We start from the raw sequence: 19,855 nt of genomic DNA, 5'->3' as shown, positions 1-19,855 counted from the left end.
ATATTTCCAAATGATGAAGAAATTAGATATCTGTTTAAAGACAGATGTAAAAGGTTGTGGCTTAGATTTATTTTAATCAATGATTGTCTGGATTTTATAATTCAAGCCAGCAATAAATAATGAATCAATTATATTATAGTACAGAAAATAAGCTTCTTTTACCTTATCTTTTAATAATATGTTTTAATGTATTCTATTTCAACTAACCCAGTATACAGTATTCTATACATCCATGTTGGAAACCACTGACATACTAGAAAGGAATAAAGTCAAAAAAGTTTGGGTGGGCCGAGCGCAGTGGCTCACGCCTGTAACCCTAGCACTCTGGGAGGCCGAGGCGGGCAGATTGCTCGAAGTCAGGAGTTCGAAAACAGCCTGAACAAGAGTGAGACCCCGTCTCTACTAAAAATAGAAAGAAATTAATTGGCCAACTAATATATATAGAAAAAATAGCCAGGCATGGTGGCCCATGCCTGTAGTCCCAGCTACTCGGGAGGCTGAGGCAGCAGGATTGCTTGAACCCAGGAGTTTGAGGTTGCTGTGAGCTAGGCTGAGGCCACAGCACTCGCTCTAGTCTGGGCAACAAAGTGAGACTCTGTCTCAAAAAAAAAAAAGAAAAGAAAAAAAGTTTGAGTGGCTAGGTGCAGTGGCTCATGCCTATAATCATAGCACTTTGGAAGTCCAAGGTGGATCACTTGAGCCCAGGAGTTCAAGACCAGGCTGAGCAACATAGCAAGACCCTGTCTCTACAAAAAGTAGAAAAATTAGCTGGGTATGGTGGTGGGCACCTATACTACGGTAACTAGGGAGTCAAGGCAGGAGGATGGCTTGAGCCCAGGAGTTTCAGGTTGCAGTGAGCTGTGATGATGCTCCTGCACTCTAGCCTGGGCAACAGACCAAGACTCTGTCTCAAAAATAAAAAATAAATAAATAAAAAATAGAAAATATAAAGATTTGGGCATTTGTGGTAAAAGGAACCAAATATAGTCAATGTACTCACAAAGTTTATTATCATCTATTCAGCAAAAACAAATTATGCAACTTGGGAAAATGTGAAACTGAATGTTAAAATTTACTTTAATTCAAGGAGTTACTGTTTATTTAAATTGTATTTTACTTCTACAGATAATTTCTGACCCCAGAATTCGCTTTGAGTTAGCGCTTCGAAAAGCTGGACTTCATAAAACATTTTATGCCAGAGAGATGTTACCAAAAATCAGTCCTCAAAAACTTCCAAGAAAGGACATGGAATCTTCTGTATTTAAAATGTAGAGCTCATCCTCAAAATTTGTAAACCAATTTTTTTCTTTGAAAACATTTATATGGATAAAAATTACTACTTTTGAAAATTTTTTTAAGTATCAGACATAGAAATTGTAGCATCTATTAAAACAACTTTGCCTTTCTTTTATGATTCTTAGAATTTTATGCACTATTTCCTGTATCTTTGTTATATATAATAATACCAAACTCTCCATGATTACACAATTTCATGTTATATCATACAAAAACCATCACTTAGTAAACTACATGTTGAAGGTCATGTTATCCCATGAAAATAGCTCAAAATAACCATTTATGAGAATTATAAATAATGTAGCTACTACCTGCTAATGTTCATTTCTGTTTGTTATTTCAGAATTTGACTTTTTAATTATGGAAGCTTCATTATCATTAATACTTCTATTATTTCTTGATTATTATAAGAGGATACTCAACCTTCCTTTAAATTTAGAAACCAATTTGGTAGACCATGTTTACTGCAAACCAATCATCCAAACAATTTCATTTTGCAAATTAGCCCTTAAGAATAAATTAGAAATTAGAAATAGCATTTCAAGCAGGGGAATGTCTGTTTTGGTTTGAAAAAAATGTATTTGTGTGATTGTTTAGAAGGAATATTTAAAAATTTATAATATTTGGAATGCTGTCAAAAGTTCCAAATTATCTATTAAATATTTATATGATTTTATAGAAAAGAAGCATTTCAAATAAAACTCAAATATAAATTTTTGACTATGTCTAAAAAGCGGTTATTCAATAAGAATAGCAAGTCAGTGTTGTTAAAAGTTGCCATTGTTACTGTTAAGAAAACCACCTCCCTTTTTATCTCTATTGCCACTCCCTGCCATTTCCAAGGGGTTATAGTGTCCACACAGTTACTGGAATAACAAAAAAGACAAAGACCAGTTTGACCGGTGGCATCTTTGGCTCATGATGATCCCCAGTGTCATGGGAATAAGTAATACAGGAAGCAAAGCCCATCAAAGTCAACCTTTGCAAAGATTCAATGGACAGAACCTAAATTCCAAAATTCATTCTAATACTCTCCCAGCTGCATCACCATAACATCTCATAAAAAGAGGGAAAGGAATTTTTAATAAGAGTCAGAGAGTAGTGAGTACTGGTGTTTATGCTGAGGGTGTCTCCCTGGATCACACGTTCCTTTCTGGGCCCTCAGCTTGCTTGATGTGAAGCCTCAGACCATAGACCCATGGAAGTCATGTCAGAGCACATCCTCTTGACACAGCAAGATGTTGGTACTGCTCAGAGTCCATGGGTCCTTCCCAACATCAACACCCATACCAAGGTCCAGGGGATCATGCTCCAATTCTAACTGAATATCATATCTTTTACACTTTTCCAATAAAACCTAGTAGTTGGTTATAGCACAGCAGTAGGTAGTGCCACCATTTCAAGAATAATAGAGCTGATACGTTGTGGCTTTGGTGAAAATCATTAGTTGAGATTTGGGCAGCAGCCTAGCTGTTGGTTACTCCCAGACTCAGACCATATTCATTTTCTCTTTTTAAAAAAATAGTATTCATAAGAGTTACCATTCATTGAACATAAACTGTGTGGTTAGCGCCATATATGTGATTTACATATGTCTTATTTTACCATCAAAACAACTTTTTGAGACTATCATCCCCATTTTGCAGATAAGAAAATAGTTTCAGAAAGGTAAAATAATATGCTCTAGATCAGTTGTTTTCAAACTTGAGTTATTAAATTAATTTAGTAAGTTCTGAACAGCATTTTTCAAATGAAACAAAATAGAATAAAGAAATCTGGACCAGCCTGGCCAACACAGCAAGACCCCATCTCTACAAAAAATAAGAAAAATTAGCCAGAGGTGGTGGCACACACAACCTATAGTCCTAGCTACTTGGGAGGCTGAGCCAAGAGGATTGATTGCTTCAGCCCAGGAGTTTGGGCTACAGTAAGCTATGATTGTGCCCCTGTGGTCTAGCCTGGGCAACAGAGCATGATTCTGTCTCTTAAAAAAAAAAAATCTGAAATCTAAGTGACTAAAAAAATATGAAAATATGGAAATACCAATTAAAGCCCCCAACAAAATCTCAACACATACCCATCAGATTGGCAACAATATCAAGAAATATAACAATATCAGGTAGTGATGATATAGACCAATGGGAAGCATGTACTGGTGATGGGTGTGTAAGTTGGAAAAGTTTGGACTTATCTGGTGAGGCTTAAAGCCCTCTTACCCTTTGATCCTACTATTCTATTGCTGGATGGATATATGCTCTTGAGAAGCTCCTGCGTGTGTGTATGACGGGACATAAGCTGGGAGTCCCAAATGAAAACAAGCCAGATGTTCATCAACAGTAAACAAATATAAACACTATGGTATATTCATATATGAACTTGCATACAACAATAAAAATGAATAAAATATCATCACAGGCATAATCTCCAGTGAAAGGAGCCAGATGCAAAAGTGTACATACTGTGTTGTATTTCATTTATCTAAAGTATAAAAGCAGGCCAAACTGATCTGTATTATTTAGGGATACATGCAAAAGTGGCAAAATAATAGAGAAAAATAAGAAAATAATTAAAAGTAAAATTGAGGTAATGACTACCTTTAGGAGATAAGGAGGCAGACAGGGCTGGGGGCTTCCAAGTTACTGTAAATATTAATATTTTACCATTTAACTGGGGTAGTAATTATATTAATATGTTTCTAATTATTGTTAGAAGTTGTACATAAGTGTTTTATATACTGTTATATGCCAATGCTATAAATTCCCAGTAAAATGAAGAAAAAATCATTAAGAAAGCTAATTATGAGAAGCATAATTTTTTAGTATATAAGTGTATCAGAAGCCATCTTTTTAGCCAGTTTCTAATTTAATATCCTCAATTTACATGAATTTCTGAGATAAGAAGGCTAGTTCCTGCTCAGGAGTCATATTTACCCTGACATGGGATAGAATTCCTTTATTTTTCTCCTTGCTAACCTTGTGCTCTGCTTCATAAGGCCATGACTCTCATCAGTCTAGTTTGCCTAGTGGGCTTGAAAAAGAAAGAAAAGAGTATATACCTAATACGAGTAAGCAAGCACTGGGCCATGAAATTTGATTTCAATTATCCATGTGTGTGTATAGTGGGTCATAAGAAAAGTATTATTTCTTAGTGGGTAATGGTCCAGAAAAAGATTGAAAACCACTACCCTCCATCCCATGGTTAATAAATGGGATATCCTGATTGAGCTCCACATCTTTGATGATGATGGGCTTGTCTCAAACCGAAAGGAAAGAAGGTAATCCATCTGGTGGAAATCCCCTACCTCCCCACCACCAAATCTGCAAATACACCCAAGTCTGCATTTAGCTTTTGCTTCTTCTGGCAGAGAGAGCAGCTCTCCCTCTATCAGAGACCAGTGTTTCCGTGTATGTTTTGGGTTTCATTCTATCTCAACTCTACAAGAATTTCTGGTTTGTTTTTTTTTTTGTCACTTCCCTATATCTTAAAGCTGTCCCTCAGCATACAAATATGCTGGAATATATTCCATTTTAAAAAGAAATCTCCCTTAACCCCATATTGTCCTCTAGCTACCAGGCTATTCCTAGGCTCCTCTTGTCAAACAAACTTCGTTAAAGAATTGCCTGTAGATATTAGATGTCTCTTCTAATCTTCCAGTTACTGTCACTCATTCTGATTGAGCTTTGTCCTCACCCTCACTGACACTGCTCTCAGCAAGGTCACCAAAGGACTGCTTATTGGCAAACCTGATGACCATTTCTCTGTCTTCATCTTACTGACTTCATGGCAGCATTTGATTCAGTTGACAACTACCCCATCTTAGAGAATGTTCTGCTCTTGGCTTCTATGACACCAGCTTTATCTCTTGCTTCTTTGGTTGCACATTGATCTCCTTTGCTGACTCCTCCACCTCTATCCATCTTTAGATATTGGAGTGCTCCAGGATTGGACCATTTAGCTCTATCTTTTTTATTGTTGAATCACCCAAGAGAATATCCTTAAATGCTATGCTTTCGTTTTAGCTATTAAGTTATGTTCTTTATCTTTTAATCTATCAGCTTCCCTCTCCATCCACTTTCCTTCCTCAATTTATTTTTTGAGGAAACAAATACATTTACATGCAGAATTTCCTATGTTGGATTTTGCTCACTTTTTCCTCTCAGTGTAATTTAATATGTTCCGCTGTCCTCTGTTCTTTGTGTTTGCTGTAGTTGATCAGAGGCTTTATTGGATATAAGATTCAGGATTGTTTGTTTGTTATTCCCAAGACAACTTCATTGTGGTGGTGTGTTCTCCAGTCAGGAAACATACACTGTTGGGTTGAGCCTCTTTTTGAAATTTTTGCTGACACTAATGCTCAGAGCCTAGATCCATTACTTAATTATGGATTACAAGATAGAGATCATCTAATTCTCTTTTTTTTATTTCAAAGTATTACAGGGTACAAATAATTTTGGTTACATGAATCACTTTTATAATGCTTGAGTCACGGTTAGAAGAGTTCCCATCACCCAGATATTGTTCGCTGTACCTGTTAGGTAGGTTTTTGCCTGTCCCCTCTTCTTCGCTCTCCCTGGTTGATTTCCACTGAGTTGTACTTTCCTCTATGCATGTGTATGCTCATCAGTTAGTTCTGGTTTAGCAGTGAGTACATGTGGTGTTTGTTTTTCCATTCTTTAGATTCTTCCCTTTGGATGATGGTCTTCAGTTCCATCCAAATTGCTGCAAAAGGCATTAATTCATCCTTTTCATGGCTGAATAGTACTCCATGGTATACATATACCACCTTTTGTTCATCCACTCATGCATTAATGGGCACTTGGGTTGATTCCACATCATTATAATTGTGAATTGTACTGAAATAAACATTCGAGTGCAGGTGTCTTTTTGATAAAATGACTCCTTTTTCTTTGGGTAAATAGTCAGTAGTGGGATTGCTGGATTGAAGGGTAGGTTTACTTTTAGTTCTTTGAGGAATCTCCATACTGTTTTCCATAGAGGTTGTACTAATTTACAGTGCTACGAACAGTGGACAAGCATTCATTTCTCTCTGCATCCATATCAGCGTCTGCTGTTTTTGGACTTTTTAATAAAAGCCATTCTGACAGGGGTAAGGTGATAGTTCATTGTGGTTTTAATCTGCATTTCCCTAATGATTAATGATGTTGAGCATTTTTTCATATGTTTATTGGCCATTTGTCTATCTTCTTTTGAGAAGCTTCTGTTCATATTTGTTGCCCACTTTCTAATGGGGTTCTTTGATTTTTTTTCTTGCTGATTTGCTTGAGTTCTTTGTAGATTCTGGTTATTAGCTCTTTATTGGATGTATAGCTTGCAAGTATTTTCTCCCATTCTGTAGGTTGTCTATTTGCTCTGTTAATTATTTCCTTGGCTATACAGAAGCTTTTTAATTTAATCAAGTCTCATTTATTTATTTTTGTTGTTAGCATGATTGCCTTTGGGGTCTTCTTCATAAATTCTTTGCCTAGGCTGTTATATAGAAGAGTTTTTCCTAAATTTTCTTCTAGAATTTTTATGGTTTCATGCCTTAAATTTAAGTCCTTTATCCATCTTTAATAATTTTTGTAAGTGGTGGGAGATATAGATCCTGTTTCAGTCTTCTGCATGTGACTATCCAATTTCCCCAGCACCATTTACTGAATAGAGATTCTTTTCCCCAGTATATATTGTTGTCTGCTTTGTCAAAGATCAGTTGGCTGCATGTGGATGGTTTTATATCTGGCTTTGTTATTATGTTCCATTGGTTTATGTCTCTATTTTTGTGCCAATATCATGCTGATTTAGTTACTATAACCTTGTAATATAGTTTGAAGTCTGGTAATGTGATATTTCCTGATCTGCTCCTTTTGCTTAAGATTCCTTTGGCTATGTAGGTTCTTTTCTGGTTCCACACAAAGCATAGAATTATTTTTTCTAGATATGTGAAATATGATGTTGGTCTTTTGATGGGAATTGCATTTTAATTTGTAAATCACTTTGAGTTGTATAGACATTTTAACAATGTTGATTCTACCAATCTGTGAGCATGATACATTTTTCTACTTGTTTGAATCATCTGCAATTTCTTTCATCAGTGTTTTGTAGTTCTCTTTGTAGAGATCTTTCACCTCCTTGGTTAAGTGTATTGGTACATATTTTATTTTCTTTGTAGCAGTTGCAAATGGTATTGAGTTTTGATTGGACTCTCAACTTGACTTTTATTGGTGTATAGGTATACTACTGATTTGTGTATACTGATTTTGTAATTGAGACTTTGCTGAATTTATTTATCAATTCCAGGAGGCTTTTGATGTAATCTTTTGGGTTTTCTAGATATAAAATCATATCATCTGTAAAAAGCAATAGTTTAACCTCATCTTTCACAATTTGAATATCCTTAATTTGTTTCTCTTGCCTGATTGCTCTAGGTAACATTTCCAGCAGTATGTTGACTAGAAGTGGTGACAGTGTCTATCTTTAGGCTAGTACCACACTGTTTGATCACTGTAACTTAGTTAACTTAATTCCTAAGTGTTTTATTATTTTTGATACTATTATAAATGGAATTATTTTCTTTTCTAGATTGTTCATTGTTAGTATACAGAAACACAACTAATTTTTTGTGTGTTGACTTTGTATCTTGCAACTTTGCTGAATTTACTTATTAGTTCTGTGTGTGTGCATGTGCATGTAATTTTTAGTGTTTTTTTGCATAACAGATCATGCCATCTGCAAATGGAGATCATTTTACTTCTTTCTGCCCAATTTGAATGCCTTTATGTCTTTGTCTTGCCTAATTGCTCTGGCTAGAACTTCCAATATTATGTTGAACAGAAGTGGAGAAAGTGAGTAGCCTTCCTTTATCCCTGATCTTGGGAAAAATCTTTCAGCTGTTTACCACCGAGTATGATGTTAGCTGTGAGTTTTTCATATATGGCCTTATTACTAATATGTTAGGGAATTTCCTCTCATTCCTAATTGGTTGAGTGTTTTTTTAAATCAAGAAACAGTGAAGAATTTTGTCAAATGTCTTTTCTGCACCAATTGAGATGATTATGTGGTTTTATTTCCTTTTTGTGTTAATGTGGTATATTACATTGATAGATACCTTGAACCATACTTGCATTCCAGGAATCAATCCTCCTTGTTCATGGTGTCTAATCATTTTAATATGCTGGTAAATTCTGCTTTCTAGCATTTTGTTGAGGATGAAACTGATATTTTTGAAGAATACAGTCTCATTTATAAAAATAAAATATCCTTTCATTTGGTCTTTGTTTTTTATTTTTAGATTTTTTTTATATTTCTTACTTTCAATTTTTCTTAATGTATTACCTATTGCATTTTTATTCCCTTATTTCTTCTAGTATAGTCTTCATTTCTGAAATATTTTTAATAATTTTTCCAGAGATATATCATCTCATTTCTGAGTGTTCCTAATTCTGATTGTTCTTTTATATCTTATATCATTTTCATAGGTTTTTTTTTTTTTTTTTTTTAGCTTTTTAGCATTTTGGTCATTTTAGCTTTTAGGTTATAATTTTGATCTATTTTGTGGTTATGTCTTTCTGGTACCTTAGGGATATTACTCTGCTTTTTAATCTATTTTCTAATGTTAACTTTAAAATCTGATCCTTTTATTTCCTCATTGGTACTTGAAATTAGTTTTCCTTGACTTTTAGAGGTAGTGATGGTTCAAAATAGTTCTTCTAACTTCATGGCTCTTCACTTTCTCTTGTTTTATTTGAGCAATGTTCAAAAAATTTGGCAGCTTATTTTCTGGAGATACATTCCCCCTACTTTTATCTGGACCTTCTCTTTCCTTTGACTCTTTCATCTCTGTGCTGCTGAATTGAGATTCTCCCCCTTACAGTTTCTCCTCATTTTGAAGGTTTGCCCTGGAAAAAGTTTTGACTAGTTAGTTTGGGAGTTCATGGGGCCCATGTTTCTCTGGCCCCTACAGCCTTCACTACAGACTCTTCATACTTACCATTATTAGAGAATGAAACACTCCTCTCAGTTTTAGATAGTTTCCAGTGAGTACTTTTTGGCTACTTTAGGGTTCTCAAGTACATCTCATGCCCCTTGCTTTCCTCTGGTTCCTCCTACAAAGATATTGGTACAACACAGGCCTTATAGGTGTCATACACCACCCATATTTTGTGGTGTATGGGTCATATGGTTTAGATATTTGGCCCCTCCAAATCTCATGTTGAAATTTGATCCCTAGTGTTGAATGTGGGGCCCTGTGGGAGGTGTTTGGATCATGAGAGGCAGATCCCTCATGAGTGGCTTGCTTCCCTCCCCGTGATAAGAGTGAGTTCTTGCTTTATTAGTTCATGGAAGAGCTGGTTGTTTAAAGGCGCCTGGCTCCTCCTCCTCCCTCTCCTTGCTTTTTCTCTTGCCATGTGGCACACCTCCTCCCTCTTCCCCTTCTGCTCTGACTGGAAGCTCCCTGAAGCCCTCACTAGATGCAGATGCTGGCACCACGCCTCCTGTACGGTCTGCAGAACTGTGAGCCAAATAAACCTCTCTTCGTTATAAATTACCCAGCCTCAGGTATTTTCTTTATAGTAACACAAGTGGACTAACACAATGGGAATACATTGTAACCTATTTTTAAACATGGTTTTTGGCTTTGTTGCCCTATTTGCTCTGTTTCTTTTTATAGGCTGATTTGAGGAGATTAAAAAATTATGCCACTTCTGCTTCATCTTCCCAGAATCCTCCCAAACTAAACTCTTGATTCTAATGCTAAACATGCTCCTTCCTCAAGCTCACTCCATCTCAGTAAAGCTACCACCATCCACCACATTATGCAAACCTGAAACCTAGGAGCCATTCATGATGCCCTATTTTCTCTCACCTGTAACACTTAATCTATCAAGACTTATTGACTTCCTTGCTCTTACACTGGAACCATATTGCTGTTGGAGGGTATGTGCTGATGGAGGACATCTGCCATTCTCACAACTGGGGAATGTTCCGCCTTATGCACCTAGCTTCCAGAGCAGAAACTAGAGCCTCAATTTCCCCACTTTCTTTTTTTGTTTGTTTGTTTTTTGAGACAGAGTCTCGCTGTGTTGCCTAGGCTAGAGTGAATACCGTGGTGTCAGTCTAGCTCACAGCAACCTCAAACTCCTGGGCTCAAGCAATCCTACTGCCTCAGCCTCCCAAGTAGCTGGGACTATAGGCATGTGCCACCAAGCCTGGCTAATTTTTTCTATATATATTAGTTGGCCAATTAATTTCTTTCTATTTATAGTAGAGACGGGGGTCTTGCTCTTGTTCAGGCTGGTTTCGTACTTCTGACCTCAAGCAATCCGCCCGCCTCGGCCTCCCAGAGTGCTAGGATTACAGGCGTGAGCCACCGTGCCTGGCCTCCCCACTTTCTTGTGACATATTCTCTGCCTTTGAAGTCTCAGATGCACCCATTTGAGACTTCAGTTCATAAAAGAACTAGGTGATGAGGCCAGAATTCGCTTTCTGGCAGGAGTGGCAGTGGAGGCTATGAGCTTTGGGGACAATGGTTGCATAACTTATAGTATCTAGTTCTCAGAGCGGGTGATGCAGGCAAAGGTGCGTGGGACTAGCAGAGCATAGTGGGTCTTCAGTGGAGCAGTCTCCTGGTGAGAGTCGAGCATCTCTCCTGGTGCATAGCCTTCCACACTCTCTAACTCCCTCCCACCCCCACCATAAATTCTAGTAATTACCTAACACCCTTTTAAAAATTGCATCCTAGTTAAACTAGCTCAAGTGGGTGTCATTATTTACTACTGTGGTCACAATGATACACTGGCCTTTTTTTCAATTCTTCTGTAGATTTCTGCAACCTGTTCTCTCAACTGCCATTTCCACTCTCTTCAGAAAATAGGAAGAAGAGAACATTTTGGTTTCTTTTGAATATTGCTGTTTTTTTAAAGCAATTATTTCTACTCGACAAAAGGGCTCATTATAAAGTTACTTTTTCCTGCTTCAAAGAGTTCAGCCCACTTTTCTATACCCAAATTTCTATTATTTGTATGCTCCCAGTATCCATCAAAATCATGGAAAGAGTGGGGCTTCGTACATTTGACATGTATGTGGTTATTATTTATGAGGCCTATATTTCCTTGGGTTTTATTTTGCCCTCACATAAAGCAGCTCCATCATCTCTTAAAGTCTACCTGTGAATGGCTAGGTTTTAAGTCCAGGACACAGAGGTAAAATATCAAGTGTCATTTTAAGGTAAAGGACATTTTTAAGGAAAATTGGGGAAAAAATGGAAACTTTTTAAGGCCAAGAATTTGCCTAGAGAAGTCATGAGGAGATCATAAGATATACATTTTTTAAAAAGACTTCAATCAAATTCCAGAAATGATGAAGTTTGCCCTAAGAAGAAAAAAATCTGGGAATTCTGTTTCTGACATCTGATTGATTTGTTTGGAAAAACAATTATATGCTTGCTGATGCATCTGAGGATAAACACTTGATAGGTTACTGCTGAGCACTAGAGAGGTCATAAGGGGAAATTTCAGGAACTTAGACACTGAGCATTTAAGAGCGGTGGATATTTAAAACTTACTACATAACTGAATTATTATTATTATTATTAATTTTTTTTTATTTCGGCATATTATGGGGGTACAGATTTTAAGGTTTCAATAAATGCCCATTTCCCCCCATATTATTATTATTAATTTTGAGACAGAGTCTCACTCTGTTGCCCAGGCTAGCGTGCATGGGGCGTCAGCCTAGCTCACAGCAACCTCAAACTCCTGGGCTCAAGCGATCCTCCTGCCTTAGCCTACCAAGTAGCTGGGACTACAAGCACACTCCACCATGCCTGGCTAATTTTTTATATATATGTGTATTGTTTTAGTTGTCCAGCTGATTTCTTTCTATGTTTTTAGTAGAGACGGAGTCTCACTCTTGCTCAGGCTGGTTTCGAACTCCTGAGCTCAAACAATCCACCCTACTTGGCCTCCCAGAGTGCTAGGATTATAGGCGTGAGCCACCGGGCCCGGGCTACATAACCAAATTATGATGATAGAATTCACAAGCTGCGTGACCTCTTATGGAATCAAGTGTATCTCCATCCTTAGGGATGAATGTGGCACCAAATCTATTGTTATCATATTTTTTAAATCTCCAGAAAGATGATTTCCACCCTATATAGTAATTCTTTTTTTTTTTTTTTTTTTTTTTTTTTTGAGACAGAGTCTCGCTTTCTTGCCTAGGCTAGAGTGAGTGCCATGGCATCAGCCTAGCTCACAGCAACCTCAAACTCCTGGGCTCAAGCAATCATCCTGCCTCAGCCTCCCGAGTAGCTGGGACTACAGGCACGAGCCACCATGCCCGGCTGATTTTTATATTATATATATTAGTTGGCCAATTAATTTCTTTCTATTTTTATGGTAGAGACGGGGTCTCGCTCAGGCTGGTTTTGAACTCCTGACCTTGAGCAATCCGCCCGCCTCGGCCTCCCAGAGTGCTAGGATTACAGGCGTGAGCCACCGCGCCCGGCCAGTAATTCTTTTTCTTGTGCTAACAAATGCCTGGGTACTTTTTCTTTCCTGCCTTCAATAGTATTTGAGTCTAGTTTGTTTGTTTTTTTTAACTGCTTAACCTGATTCAGGTTTACATTTAAATATATGTTTTTAATCTCACTAATTTCATCAAATTTCATCACTAATTTCATCAAATATATTTTTTTCCTCACTAATTTCATCAAATATCTTTTTTTCCTAAGTGAATTTGTTATTTGTGGTGAAGTAAGTATGGGGAAAGAGTAGTTGCCTTATTTTCCATCTATTTTGCACATTTTCCCAGACATGTCAATAATACTTAGCACCACATATGCTTAAAACTCCTAATATTTATAAACAATTTCAAAAACAATTTGCTTACATTTCTTTAGACATTTTACAAATATTGTATTAATCTGAAATGTTTACCTTCACAGTATAGTTAAAACAAAATGATGCAACAAATGCCCTGTTACTATTGAAATATAAATGAATTTATAATAGCTTAGGGATATTATTAAAAATAATATTCATTTTTAAACCTACTAAAATTAAATAAAATTTACCTTGGAAGGAAAAATAAATGACTTGCTAAAGGAAATCCAGTATAGCCAATATGAACTTCTATCTATGTGGATTATGACCCTGGTATCTGGCAAGAAAAGGTCTAGATAATGTGAAGGGAACATTTTCTCATCCACTGGTATTGTTACATCAATATGATGTACAAAGTTAATACTGGCTTAAGAGACCCATGGAAATCTCAGAGTTTATTTTCATATTTCTAGATAATCTGCTTCCCCCTACCCCTTTTTGAGTCCAGATCTATGGTTTAATTCAATTCAACAATCCTCCACGTGGAGAAATGGAAAACCTCATCTTCTACACAGGTGTCAATAAAGGAAATTGTATAAGATGTGCTGCAGGCACAGAGGAAAAAGTTGTGGAATGCAGTGCATCAAGAATACTGGGACCCAGAACCGAGACTCTGTCCATGGATGACTGGTCTAAGTGATGGGGCTTGTTGAGTGGCTTTACAAGCTGGCAGGGATTGTTTCTGGGTGATGATGAGAGGCGTCCAGCAGGGAAGATAACAGATTTCTGGGATCCTTTTTGTGTACAATTGGTAGATTTTTTTACCCCTGCAGGCTGCTGACCAATTGTCACCTCCTTATTCTGTCCCATGATGACAGAAGGAATACACCATTGAAATGTTCCTTTTGTCCTTGCTGTTTTTGTAGCCTGTGAGGCTTGGTAAGTCTATAGAGCAGTCCCTATTGGTGTGTCACTTCTGCCATCCTCCAACCCCGCCCCATTCTTCTCAGACATAGGCCTATGGAAATTTGAATAACAGCCCAAGGTGTTTGAAGTTTATCATGTAGGCAATACAAAATGGTAAATCTTTGCAGAGCACATAAACAGAGACAATGCTTCCAGAGGTTAATGTGAGAGCAGGGTACATGTCAGATGGAAGAGAGGAGAAAACTAGGGATGGGGGAGCCATTTATGGTGAATTAGAATAAAGCAGGTATGAGATGATGTGAAAATGGGGGTCAGTGGAGTCCAATCCTTACCACTTAAAGAGGAAGACTGAACTCACCCTTTCCTTTGCCTCTTACAAAGTTCATTTAGAGGAATAGGAGAGCAGGTCTGTCTACAAAGCAAGCCTTGGGCAAGTAGGTATGCAAATGAAAATATGCATCAAAGCATATTTGATGCTTTGAGTCCAAAGGTATGATGACTGGTCTGGCTCTGGCTTCTCCTTCCTTCTTGTCCAGATGGGTATTGCTGAATCTCAAATGGGGCACTTAGTGCTCTTCCAGAATCTGTGCCCAATCCCAACCCTAAGCACAGGGTGATAAAGAAGCCCCTATCCTCAGTACAAAGCCCTTGAGGCTGCTGCTCATGTGGCCAATGTGTCACCACAGTGCCCACAGCCTGATTGGCTGCACCATATCCTGCCCATGGTCATGTCTGTAAAGCTCCTTAGTGATAGTTTTCTGCCTGTGGTACTCTAGGACCCAGAGATTTCCTTCTTTGACCAAGACCTCTAGTTCCTGCATTAGCTACCTTCACCCACCTCTGTTACTCACCACCTGCAGGGAGCTCTGCCAGTTACCTGCCATGAACTCTCCTTGCTTGGATCTACCTGCATCCTCCCTCGCACATTGAGTCTCACTGGCCTTCTGACTTGCCAATAGAGAGAGGCAGATGTGATGCTAAGCATTAAAAGGACTGGCAGCTTCTGCTTCTGTGTTCTCAGAACCCAGTCACCATGTGAGAAGTCCGACTACATACTGAAGCAGAATTTATATAAACAGCCTCGGAGCATGAGCTGTGTGAAGAGAGAAGCCAGGTAGTGGAGCACTGAGCACTGAGACACCAGGCAAGAGAAGGGAGGAAGAGCTCATTGGGACATCCCAGTACAGTCAAGCTTCCAAATGACTCCAGCCCCCACCACCAGCAACTGTAACCACATGAGAGATGTCAAGTGAGGCCAGCAGAAAACCACACCCATCTGATCCCAGTCAACTCCTGGAATTGTGAGAAATAGCAATAAATTGTTGTTTTGATGTAGAGTGTCATGCAAACACAGGTATCTGAATCAAAACTCTTGAACAGTGGATTCTTGACTATGTATAGTCCTTTGTCAGAACTCCTAAGAGTAAAAGCCAACATTTATGGAGCACCAACAACATACCAGGCACTGTTTTAGATGCTTTGCGTGCATGAAGTAATTTGACCTGCAATAGCAATGCAATGAAATGTGTACTATTATTAGTGGCATTTTATGATTGGGGAAACCAAGGCTTAGGAAGATGATTCACCTTGCCCAAGATTACACTGTGAATAGAAACCTGAATTTAAACTCAGGTAACTTAACTGCTGAGCCCTGAAACTTATTGCTTCTTGGTCTCAGGATTTGCCAAACTGGCCACCCTTTGTCATCATGAATATCGAGAACAAGACTGGGTATCTATGGGACATATCCACAACTCAGGTGTAGCGGTGACTCTTCTTTGGGTTTTTATGAGGATGTGGGATCATGTGTATTATTAATATAATGGTATAATTTAAGAAGTCTTGGTAAGGTCCCCTAGGCCTCCCAAAATATCTCTCATTACCTGCAATAAATGTTAAATTCCTTTTAATAGTGAATCACTCATGATAATGTGAATCCTCTAGGAGAACTGTCAACCTTAAGCCATTGTTTCCAAGGTCTACAGAAGCTTCTTTCCCAAGATTTATTCATGCACTAAATACTTTTCCATATAATGACTTTAAATAAAGTCTCATTTCCTTTTTATACTGCCATCCTGTGTATTTACCAGTTTCTCCTCTACATATATTTCTGGGAATGCGTACATAAATGTGTCCTGGTTGAAGCCTGTCATCTGGCATGGCCCTGTGGCTCCAACCATAGCCCCATGACTCTGTAGATCATCTCTTGCCATCTTGTATTTGGCCTTACTTAGGTAGTCACTGTTCTCCCCTCAAGCTTTGGTCCAAGCATGGAAACAGGAAATCTTAATTCCACACAATAATAGTGATGATAAACCTGTAGCAACATTCACAAGATTTATTGAAGGCTCAAAGACTACAAAAACGGGATTATGACAGGGTGGGGATGGAGTGGTCCATGGAAAAATGAAAAATCCATCCCCTTCTGATAATGGTTGACCTTATACCCGCCAAGTACCCATAAGAAGCTAGCAATCAGAATTAGTTCTTTAGTTAATAACAATGTATTCTGTAATTGAATCTTGCTGAGAGTAGATTGTAAATGTTCTCACCACACACAAAAAATGAGAAGTATGTGAAGTAATGGATATGTTAATTAGCTTGATTTAGTCATTCCACAATGTATGCATATGTCAAAACATCATGTTGTACAGTATGAATATATAGCATCTTCATTTGTCAATTAAAAAAATAGAAATGCCCTTTAATAGAAACACTCTTTGACAGCCAAAAAAAATTAAAATAGATTAAGAAAGAGAAATATTTTTTTCAAAGAATTATAGTTGATCCTTGAACAATGTGAGAAGTTAGGGGATTACTGACCCCTGCGAAGTCAAAAATCCATCTATAACTTTTGATAGAACTGTTAAGTGTTGACCAGAAGCCTTACTGATAACCTAAACAGTCGATTAACACATGTTTTTAATGTTATATGTATCATATACTATATTCTTACAATAAAGTAAGCTAGTGAAAAGAAAATGTTGCTGAGAAAATTATAAAGAAGATAAGATATATTTACTATTTATTATGTAGAATTGGATCATCACAAAGATCATCATTGTTGTCTTCACATTGGCAGAAGTGGAGGGATTGGTCTTGCTATCTCAGGAGTGGCAAAGACAGAAGAAAATTCGGACATCAGTGGACTCACACAGTTCAAATCCATGTTGTGAAAGGGTCAACTGCATTTATTATTGAAAAACACCATGTTGGATACACCAAGATTTCGCTGCACCAAACCCAATCTGTTATTTTTCAATCTCTTTCCAGCATGACGTGAACCATGCTCAGACTCTGTAGCCTCCTGTCGTGGTTCAGTCAGTGCCCCAGGTCTCCTACAAGCAAATACCCTGGGCAAGAACACACTGTATATCCAGGAACAAGGGCGATTTTCAGGCAGAGGGCCATCTGCACATAGATTTGGGGGAGAGAGGAGTTCTTACTGTTCTGATTCTGCTAACAAACAGATCCAAACACATTACCAAATACAACATTACTATTTCAATCCAAGGTACCTGAATATGGGATTTTTGCTGCATTCAGGTCTTCCAAAAGAACAGTGGTATGTGTATGTGTGTGGGTGGGGGGGAGGGGGGGAGGGGAGACCCTGCACTCTGTAATATTGTGTGTTGAAAGTAACAGAAATCAAGCAAGCAAGCAAACAAGAAAGGTAGCTTGCTGGGGTTAGAGCCAATCACTCTAAACATATGCAACTTGGTAACCAGCATACTAACATTAACGATAATTGTTACCTGGGGCGATAACTTGGACCACATGAGAGTCTGTGTGGATGAAAACAGGCACAGAAACAGGAGAGAAAATGCTGTAAGGCCTCATTTGGAGCCCAGCTGGAGGGTGCTGAGAAAATGCCCTTGGAGGTGGACCTCTGAGCCAGTGGGGCTGCTTTCATGGTGGGCCTGGGAGGCAGCGTGAGCTCAGGCAACAGCTGCCAGTCTCAGGGTAATTCCCATCTAGAGCAGGGTCCCAGGCCAATAGGTTTCCTCATCTGTGCCCTTTGCAAGCAGCGGGATTTGCCCCCACCCATCCTTTTACAGAACGTGAGTCATTTCCGGTGCTCTATCTTTTGCGGGGAGTCTCCTTTCATCTGCACTGGGCACAGACTCAAGTCCTGGCCTTCTGTTTCTACACCTCACCCTATGCCATGTGAACAGCCACCAGTCCCCACATCTTGGGGGCCCTAGAGCAGGGGTCAGCAAACTTTTTCTCTAAAGGACTACATTTTCACTTTTGAAGGTCATATGATCTGTGTGGCAACTACTCAACTCTGCTGTCAAGCGCTAAAGGAGCCAATGACAACAACACATAAGCACAAGCACAGGCCTGGGTGGGTTCCAATAAAACTTGACAAAAGCGGGGGTGGAGGGAGGGCACGGGCTGGATTTCACTCCCAGGCTGGAGTTTACCAACCCCTGATCTAGAACAGCATCCATTTCTGGGTTCATGTTTATCTATCTCTGTAGTTTTGGCCTCTTCTTTACTTTTTCTATTTCTTAAGAATTCCTACTAATTTTTTGTGAGCATAACAAGACATCTTAAAGTATCTCTGTATGATTTATGCAGATCTGAGTGTTTGGGGACGGTAGAGGGATTTTTATAATACCTAGTTCGTTATCCTGTTGGAAATGTAAGTCCTCCATATCTTTTTCTATCTCTTTAATGTCAACTTTCTGTGTCATTATGTTTTAGAAGTTCTCCCATTAATAGAATATAGCTGCAGATAGCCTTTCAACTGATGACTTGTCAGTTTACATTTACTGTGATTACTGGTACATTTAAATTTGTTTCTATTAACTTATGTCCTAGTCCCTCTTTACCAGGCCATGTCTATTCTTTCTCTTTCTTCCTTCTACTGCATTAATCAAGTTTTCCTGTATTTTCATTTTTCCCCTCTATTTGGAAATTCAACATTCAATTTTAATTCTTTTGATGGTAGGCTTTATATTTTAATACACACAGATAATCAAGTGTAACATCATTCTAAACCTCTACACTCCTTCCCAGTGGTGTTGGGCCCTTAAGACCTTCAACTCTGATTACACTTCTGTTCTCCATTTTAATGATATCAGTATTTGGTTTTAATCCCCTAAATTGATTTTCAGTCATTGTTTACCAATTTCTTTGCTCACCAGGATGCAGGATTCTTGCATCCTGCTTATTCTATCTGAGTCCATTTTTTCTGCATGAAGTGTATCCTTAAATTACTTATTCTTTCAGCAATAATCTAAGTATAGGGAATGCTCTCCATTTTTGTTAAAAAAAAAAAAAAGTTTTTTTTTTGTCTTCGCACTTGATTGACATACTACCTGTTTATAGAATTCTAAGTTGACAGTATTTTTCCTCAGGACTCTGCAGATATTATCTCTTAGGTAATCTAGAATCCTCTAGAGTCTATGGTTACTATTGAGAGGTGTGCTATCTAATCGTCCCTACTTGTTCCCTACTCTAAACAGAGTAGGGAACCTCTCTCTTTCCTTTTTTGCCTAATTTTAATGTTTTCTCTTAGTTTTCTTAAATAGCTTCATTACAATGTTTCTGTTTGTGATTTATCTTTATTTATACTGTGTTGAATATTGTACATCTTGAATATTCATGTCTTTTACCAATTCTGGAAATTTCTTAGTCATTACATTTTGAATATTACCTCTTTATTGTTTTTCTTATTCACTCCTTCTGAAATTTCTTTTAGAAATACATTGGATCTTCTCATTCTGTTCTCTTTCTTACTTTGATTTATATTTGCCATCTCTTTCTGTGTGGCAATCTCAGATTTTTTTTTTCCAGTTCTATTA

The 19,855-nt window shown here is 38.0% G+C and overlaps 1 protein-coding gene across 1 annotated transcript in view; it reads left to right on the top strand.

Annotated features, from left to right (window-relative positions):
• CCDC148 (coiled-coil domain containing 148) overlaps positions 1-4,036 on the top strand; it is a 240,843-nt gene extending 236,807 nt beyond the window's left edge. The window contains exon 14 of the mRNA XM_012745265.2: positions 1,126-4,036. Coding sequence (XP_012600719.1) covers positions 1,126-1,272 — 147 coding nt within the window. The 3' untranslated portion in view covers positions 1,273-4,036. The remainder of the gene's footprint in view (positions 1-1,125) is intronic.
• The last annotated feature ends 15,819 nt before the right edge of the window (positions 4,037-19,855 follow it).

Source organism: Microcebus murinus, chromosome 8 (genome assembly GCF_040939455.1).
Source record: "Microcebus murinus isolate Inina chromosome 8, M.murinus_Inina_mat1.0, whole genome shotgun sequence".
NCBI lineage: Eukaryota > Metazoa > Chordata > Mammalia > Primates > Cheirogaleidae > Microcebus > Microcebus murinus.
Note: the sequence above shows the minus strand (reverse complement) of the source record. Positions and strands in the feature narration are given on the sequence as shown.